General features: G+C 41.5%; 1 protein-coding gene across 1 annotated transcript; it reads right to left on the bottom strand.

The window, feature by feature from the left end:
• Positions 1 to 6,368: 6,368 nt before the first annotated feature.
• On the bottom strand, positions 6,369 to 7,973 carry LOC130961192 (uncharacterized). Its single transcript, XM_057886937.1, has one exon. The coding sequence runs from the start codon at positions 7,971 to 7,973 to the stop codon at positions 6,369 to 6,371; it is 1,605 nt and encodes a 534-aa protein (XP_057742920.1).
• Between the last annotated feature and the right edge of the window lie 778 nt (positions 7,974 to 8,751).

Here is an 8,751-nt window from a genome sequence, read left to right as displayed (position 1 = left end):
TTTTCTGAATTATCGATCTTGTTCTTGTACTGCTGTCATGTAAAACTGTTTGTTAATTATTTAACTTTAATCTCATAGTAGTACTACATTAAAACTAAATAAATTTTTTTAAATTTAAATAAAATACTTTAAACCTTAAGAAACAAAACAAAATTACATTCAAACATAAAAAAAACAAATTTAATATTCTACCCTGCATAAATAAATAAAGTGAATTTAATTAATATTAGCCTGTTGTTTTGAATGGGATTTGGTTGTGTCTATATTTTTTATATTTTATAGACAGCAACAATTGTTTATTAATAGAAATTTTAGAGCTAAATCGTGTTAGGCATAAATAGTTGATTAAAAATTACTATCAAACACACAAAGTCATACTAACTTGCCACTATTTATCTTAGCATGCATTATATCATAATTTATTAAAAGGTCCAGCAATTTAGGTTTGGATTCAATGCATTGCTAACTTGCCACCATTTAGACCTAATCTATGTAAATAACTTAATTAATTTTTTTTAAAAACTAATTTAAATAATACATTTTTATATTAAAAATAGTTTATAAATAAGTTATTTTGTATTTAGTTTTTTAGTTCTAGAAATATTTATTTTAAAATAAATGTGATAAAAAAATTTTATTATAAACAAAAGTTATTTTGTTTAATTTCTTTATAAATATTTTAATAACTTTTTAAAAAATTATAATTTAATTTTAAAAATTACACCAGACATTAATATTATTATTTTTTTATAAGTCAAAAATTCAAAAAATAACTTTTAAGGCTTCCTAAATAAGCCCTTAACTTGTACCCTCAAGTACAACCAAATTTTTTAAGTATTTTTATAATTGTGTACTCATTATATAGAAAATGCTTACAAGAATTTTTTTTTATTTTACAAAAATATTTACAATAATAATAAAATTTTAGTTGTACTCATCATTTTAATTATACTTTCTAGATGCAATGAGTGGTTCGAATACAATAAAATTTTTTAAATTTATAAAAATATTTATAATAAAAATTTTAAACTTTATAAAAATACTTACAATGATTATATAAAATATGAGTAATATTATATATTTAATTTTTTTTATGAACCAAATCAAACTAAATTAAATAATAAGATTTAAAATAATATTAATTATAATTTATTTTTGTTATATTAGATCAACTTAGTTAAACTTAATTAACTAAAAGATTTAGATGTGTAGTATTATTCATAAAAAACTTAGCTTTACTCATTACAAAATTTTATGAATACAATAAAATTTTTAAATTTTATAAAAATATTTACAATACTTATAAAAGATGGCTATAATAAAACTTTTAAACCTTATAAAAATGTCTTATAATTATAAAAAATTTTAGTTCTACTCTTTACAAGATATAACCATGTAATGAGTATAATGCAAATTTTAAACCTTATAAAAATTATTAAAAACATTAGATGTATACAATAACAAGTTAAATCGTGACAGAGATATTAAAAATTCTTAGAATTCTTTAATTTTAAGATCATCTATGTTAAATAATTAAAAAAGAAATATTTAAATGCAAAAGCGTATCTAAATTTATGAGTATGATTAGTAAAGTTTAATTTTTTTATCTTACTTAATCAAAACTTTTGTATTTCTAATAGAACTAAATTGTAATTTCTTTCATAAAAAAAAATTGCAAAGACGAAATTGCTATTTATATTTGAGTGTAACACCCATTAAACCCTAAAACCCAAATAAAATAGAATCTCTTATTTTATTCTCATATAATTTCAAATAAAAAATAATAATAACTTATTAAATTCAGTATATATAATAATAAATGAGATCACTGTTATATAAATCATTTAATGTGAAATAACTTAATTTGTGATTATAATTGATATATGTATTGTTCATAAATAGATTAAGAAATTAATAATTTCCTAATAATATCCCACTTGGCTATATATATATATATATATATATATATATATATATATATATATATATATAATATATTCCTAAGATAATCACATCTTATAAACTTTAGCACACGTCTGAATGTTATTTTCTTTATTACTTTAACAATCTGGTTCGTCTGATATATCAGTTATGGAATTACCGCAACTTTTATCATAATTAGTGTCGCGACGAAACCATGATGATCACCATACTAATATACTCAACGATATAGATCAAATTTGGATAAAAAAAAATCAAGAAGTTACATGCAAAAATGATCTCATGTATGCTTATTTTCAATTGATCTAACTTTGATAAATTTTATGAGATCGTGAGTCAGAGTTAAAACAAAACTGAATACTTTATTTCTATAGAAATATTTATATTCGTAAATTTGTTTCTAAACCATATGAGCATCCAAATGCACACTTCTACTGAAACAATATATCATAAAATGATATGACACCTGTACTGGATGTCTCGGGTACGGGTTGAGATATGGATCGAGAACCTGCGGGTTGAGGCGGACACCGGATCGCTTGACTGGAGCAGTGGGAGAGGTACCTGCAAAGACACTCCGACGCTCAAGTCAGAATGGATCTAAGAGGTATATGGTATGAGGAATGAATGAATACCTGTAGGGACTTAAGTCCGCTATTTATAGGTGATGGGAGTTATCTTATCTTATCTTGTTTGATCAAGATAAGGAAGACGTTTGAATTCGAAAGTCGGTTAGGAGTTCTAGAGGGCCGGTTTTGGGCCTTCTAGAAGAGGGAGGCGGGTCGAACCCGGGAAACTGGGTTCGGGCTCAACTTTGGGTCCGGGATCCGTGGGCGGATCCGTAACAGTTGCCCCCGCAGCGGGAGAGCAAGCAAGGTCGGTCTGTCGCTGGGAGGTGTGGTCTTGACCGTGGGCTAGGTTTCTTATTTTTCTTGGGCGTTCGTTTGGTTCTTTGGAGGGAGATCGGTGTCTCGGCCTCGGTTTCGCTGAAGGTTCGTCTGACCGTTTTGGTTTGACGTGACTCTTCCGAGTTCACTGCGTCTGTTGCATTCTTCGAGGCGTGCTTTATTGGATCCTTTTTCCCGAGGGGGCATTTAATGCGAGGGGACGTTTTTCTCTTTTGCCCCTACGCGCCTTATCTTGCTTGGGGTTAATTGTGTCTTCCCCCCCTTTTGAAACCGTTTTGGATTTTTACTGCAGTTCCCTCGTTCATTTTTCGTTCTCTCTTCTGGAAAAAATCTCCTCTTCTTTCTGTGGTACTGCTCTCTGGTGTTGTTGCTGCTTCTGCTTTTCAAGTTTTTCCAGGCTTGTCTTCTGTATTACTAGTTTGGTACGTCTCGCTTTTCTTGATTTTTGTTTTGTGGTGCATCTGTTGTTCTGTTTTTGCTATGCATTGTGCTGTCTGTTTCCTTTCTCTTTTCATTTTTGTACTGCCTTTTTGGAGGTGGTATTCGAGTCTTGAAGGGGCTGAGCACCGCCATGTTTGGTTAGTAGTGGCGGTGCACCACCGTGTTGGGTTGGTAGTGGTGGTAGGTTTCTGTCTTGCTTTTGCGTAGGGTTAGGCTGATGGTGGTGCTCCTCCCTGTTTTAGGTATGCAACGGCGGAGAAATGAGGGCATAGGTGCCCCAATTGCCCCTTCCAGGGGCGTCCGCGCTCGTTACACTTGGGTGACTAGCGACGTGTGAAGCGTTCCATCATGGATGACGGAGGATGATCTTCAGAGGCTCCGTGATCAGGGGGCGATTTGTGGTGGTGGTGACGAGGAGAGGCAGTATGAGCTCGTCCTCCCGAATGCCGACGAGCACGTTTGTTATTTGAACCTCCATTCGCCCACTGTGCCGGATTGGATGTGGGTTTACGAGTCGATGTTTACTCGGCTCGGCGTGCGGTTCCCTTTTTCTCTGTTTGTTCAGGATTTGCTGAGTCGGTGTTCTGTGGCACCGTCTCAGCTTCACCCGAATAGTTGGGCTGCCGTGTGGTCTTTTGAATTGGTGTGCTGGTATGTTGATCTTCCGGCTTCTGTTCCTGTTTTCCTCTTCCTTTTCTTGTGCACGCTTCCGACTAAGGAAGGGAAGCATAAGAAGGGGGTATATGTCATTCCGTGCTCAGTCTCATCGTCGTATTTTTGGGTTGTTTGAGGATTCTTTCCATGGCTTTAAGAGGGAGTATTTTAAAGTGCGCCCTGTCTAGAGGCATCGTCCGTTTTGGTTGACGCTGGAGGGCGAGCGTCAGTTCCCGACATACTGGAACTTCGGTGCCGGCCCGTCGGTTTTGACTAAGGTCACTTATGATGGTCTGTCTCCTGAGGATAAGGACATTGCCGGTGTCCTGTGGCATCTATTTGGCGAGCGCCCGTTAAATCCTCGAGACGTCATGGGGGATCCCAAGGTTTGTCGGACGTATATTGGTGTGTGACTCTCTTTTTTGGTTTTGCTTTTGTTCTTCCCGGTTTGGTAACTTGATTTTTCTTTGGCTTCTTTCAGTTGAGATGGCAGGTGGTTTGACTTCTTTGGCGCGGTTAAAGGCGGCGATGGGTCGGGATGAGGGATCGTCGTCTCCCGCTACCCTTGTTTCTAATCCCGCTGTGGATTCTCAGGCTGTTTCTCATGAGGTGGTTTCGTCGGGGATGAGAGCCGATGCTCGGGCTTCGCCTGGTCTTGTGAACTCGCCTGAAGTCGTCGTGGTTTCAGCTTCCGAGGCTTCTCGAAAGAGGAAGAGGGCCGAGGAGCCTAGCAGTGAGACCTTTGAGGAGGAGGGTGTTGTGCCCAGTGTAATGGATTGGCGGTTCGACGCTTCTGGGTTTATTGATCAGCACTTGATGCCTGGGACGGAGCCGTTTTTTTATGATTGTGATGTGTCATTCCAGGCTAAGTCGGTGTATCGTGCCCTCCTCCGATCTGCTGTTGTTGTTCGGATGGCCGAACCCGTGATGGCTCAGGTTGGTTTGTTGGACAAAAAACTTCGTCAGTCACATGCTGAGGTGGCTAAATTGAAGGAGCAACTTGAGGCTGCCGAGGTCGCAAGGGAGAAAGCAGTGAAGTCTTCCGAGGAGGCTGGGGCAGAGATCCTCCGTCTTTCCGAGGTAGAGACTTCACTTCTTTCTCAACTGGGCGCAGAGCGGCAAAGGGCTTCCGACGTAGGTTCTCAAACTGCCGCGTTTCTTGGCGAGCTGGAGGTTTTGAAGGCTGAAGTTGTGACTCTGAAGAGGGAAAAGGCAGAGTTGTTGGCCGATGCTAAAGATGCGATTACTGCCACCGAGGAGACGATGAAGGCTCAGGCCTTGGTGTTGGCTCCGGGTGTGGACGTGTCTGTGATGGGGGCTTTCTCGACCTTGAGTAGCTTTGTATCTGTATTTTGAATTTTGTTTTGGACTTATTTTGGATATTTTGGTTGGCCGTGGGCCGTGTAACTGTGACTTCGTAATTTTGGACTTCATTTAATGACTTTTTCGGCTGTTCGGGCTTCTTTTGTATATTCTGTTTTAAGCTATTCCGTTTTTATGTTTATTTATTCCCTTTGTTCGGGATGAGCGGATCGTCGTTTGGTCGGGTTTTCGTGGATATCCGTGTTTTGGGCCTGGGGGGTGATCGGTCCCCCAGTCGTGGCTGTGTTTTTGTTCCGTATCTTGGACACTTAGAAAAAATAGAAATAGCTTTTAATGGAATTTTATTGAAGGTCGGGCCTCGTTAAAACCCTCTGTCTATGGCGGAAAAGAGTACTCGGGATTGATACTTAAGCGATATTTAAAATTCGAGAGTAGTAAAATGGGAAGATAAGTAAAGAAAAGACATAAACAATAAAGAGAAAAGGGGTGACCTAGTCAGGTCGGTCTAAGTGTAGTATCGTCGTAGGTTGGCGGCGTTCCACGTCCTTGGGACTTCGTCGCCGTTAAGCCGTTCGAGTTTGTATGCACCCTTTCCGATTGTAGCCTTGATTCTGTATGGTCCTTCCCAGTTGGGAGTGAGTTTTCCCTCTCCTGGGGTTGGGAGACCGATGTTGTTTCGTCGTAGGACAAGATCGTCAGTTGCGAATTCTCGTCGGATGACGCCATGGTTGTATCTTAAGCTGATTCTTTGTTTTAGGGCTAGCTCTCTGATATGAGCTATGCTTCTTTCTTCGTCGATGAGATCGCGTTCTGCTTCCTCATCGTTTCCTCCGACCATTTTTCTGGGGCTTGGGACTCCGATCTCTACTGGGATGACGGCCTCCACACCGTATGTTAATCGAAAAGGTGTTTCTCCCGTGGTCGTTTGAGGTGTTGTTCGGTATGACCATAGGACCGATCCGAGTTCGTCGGCTCATAGTCCTTTGGCTTCGTCAAGCCATTTCTTGAGTCCTTTGACGATTATTTTGTTTGCGGATTCCACCTGTCCGTTTGTTTGGGGGTGTTCTACCGAGCTGAAGCGATGGGATATATGTAACCCTTCTAGAAATTCTCTGAACTTTTTGTCAGCAAATTGGGTTCCATTGTCCGAGATGACGATCTCGGGGATCTCGAATCGGGTGATGATCTGTCGTCAGAGGAATCTTCGGCATTGGGTTGCCGTATGGAGGCCAGGGGTTCGGCCTCGATCCATTTGGTGTAGTAATCTATGGCGACGATGAGATACCTGAGTTGACCGGGTGCCTTAGGGAAGGGCCCGACGAGGTCGATCCCCCAAGTGCCGAATGGCCGCTCTGCCGATATGATGCTGAGTTGGTGAGGGGCGGCTTGGTGGATATTGGCGTGCCTTTGACATTTGTCGCATTTTTTTACTAACTGTATGGAGTCCCGAATAACCGCGGGCCAGAAGTAACCTGCCCTGATGACTTTTTGGGCTAAGGTTTTACCTCCGACGTGGTGGCCGCAACAACCTTCGTGGATTTTGCGGAGTATGTACTCCGTGTCCCCTGGTTTGACGCATTTGAGCAGGGGTTGCGAGAGTTCGCGTTTGTATAGTTGTCCTGCGACAACTGTATAGTTGGCGGCTTCCCTCTTTATTCGTTTTCCCTCTTTGGGGTCTAGTGGTAATGTTCCGTTGAGGAGGTATTGTAGGATAGGGTAGGTCCAAGATCCCTGGTTTGAAAATGTCAGATGAGCGTTGGTCGTTGTTGATACGGAGGGCGACTTAACGACTTCCTGAATTAGCGATTTGTTACCGTGTCCTGGTTTGGTACTAGCTATTTTGGAAAGTAGGTCTGCCCTGGCGTTTCGTTCCCTAGGAACGTGTTGTATGGTAGCGTGTTCGAATCCTTCTTTCAGTTTATTTACCTTGGCAAGGTATTGTTGGAGTAGGGGATCTCGTGTCTGGTAATCTCCGTTAACTTGGGAACTAACTACCTGTGAATCGGTATTCACCTCCAGGACCTTTGCTCCGACTTTCCGGGATAGGGCTAAGCCCGCCAGGAGGGCTTCGTATTCTGCTTGGTTATTTGAGACTGGGAATTCGTATCGAACTGACTGTTTGATCACGACTCCGTTTTGATTTTTGAGAATGACTCCGGCGCCTCCAGAAGTGACGTTCGAGGAGCCGTCGACGTGTAGTTTCCAGGATTCGGGGGTGGAGTTTCCCGGTGTCATCTCGGCGATAAAGTCGGCCATGGCCTGCGCTTTGATCGCGTATCGGGGTTCGAACTTGATATCGAACTGAGATAGTTCGATGGACCATGCTAACATTCTGCTCGCTAGGTCGGGTTTTTGTAGCACCTGTTTAACAGCTTGGCCGGTTCGAATTATCACTGGATGGGCCTGAAAATATTGCCGTAGACGTCGGGAGGCCGTGAGGAGGGCGAGGCTAGCTTTTCTATGCGCGAGTAGCGGGTTTCCGTCTTGTAGGACTTTGCTTATGAAGTATATGGGTTTTTGTTCTTTCCTTTCTTTTTCGCGGATAAGTGCTGCCGCGAGTGCTTCTTCCGTTATGGAGAGGTACAAGTAGAGAGTCTCCCCTGTTTGGGGTTTGGCGAGGACCGGTGGTTCTATTAAGACTTTCTTGAAATGTTGGAAAGCTTCTTCGCATTCTGCTTCCCATTTGAAGGGGGTTCCTTTTTTCATCAGTTTGAAGAAGGGGATTGCTTTTTGGGCCGACGCTCCGAGAAAGCGAGATAGTGCTGTTAGTCGGCCGGTGAGCTTCTAGATGTCGTTTATGTTTTTCGGGCTTGTCATTTCAAGGACGGCGCGACACTTTTTCTGGGTTGGCTTCAACTCCGCGTTGTGTGATCATGAAGCCGAGGAACTTCCCTGTCTCCATTCCGAAGGCGCATTTTGTCGGGTTGAGTCGCATTTGGTGCTTTCGTAGTATTTTCATGATGACCTTGAGGTCGCTGATGAGTTGATCGCCGGAGTCGGTCTTGGCGAGCATGTCATCTATGTAGACTTCTAGTTTTGTTCCGGATAGGTCTCGAAATATTTTATTAACGAGCCTTTGGTATGTGGCTCCGGCGTTCTTTAAGCCGAAGGGCATGACTGTGTAGCAGTACGTTTCGTCGGGGGTGATGAATGCCATTTTTTTCTCGTCGGGTCGGTGCATGGGTATTTGATTATAGCCGGAGTATGCGTCCATGAAGCTGAGGTATCGATGTCCGGATGCGGCGTCCACCAATCCGTCGATGTTTGGCAGGGGAAAGGCGTCTTTTGGACAGACTTTGTTGAGGTCCGTGTAGTCGATGCACATTCGCCACTTTCCGTTCGAGTTTTTTACCAGTACGACATTTGCTAACCACGTCGTGTAAGGTAGTTCTCGGATGAAGTTTGCTTCGAGTAGGGCTTGTACTTGTCTCTTGACCTCGGCCGCTCGGTCTGACGACATTTTCCGTTTCCTTTGTGCCACGGG

This window comes from Arachis stenosperma, chromosome 2, assembly GCF_014773155.1.
Source record: "Arachis stenosperma cultivar V10309 chromosome 2, arast.V10309.gnm1.PFL2, whole genome shotgun sequence".
Classification (NCBI taxonomy): domain Eukaryota; kingdom Viridiplantae; phylum Streptophyta; class Magnoliopsida; order Fabales; family Fabaceae; genus Arachis; species Arachis stenosperma.
This window is presented reverse-complemented; position numbering and strand designations above follow the sequence as displayed.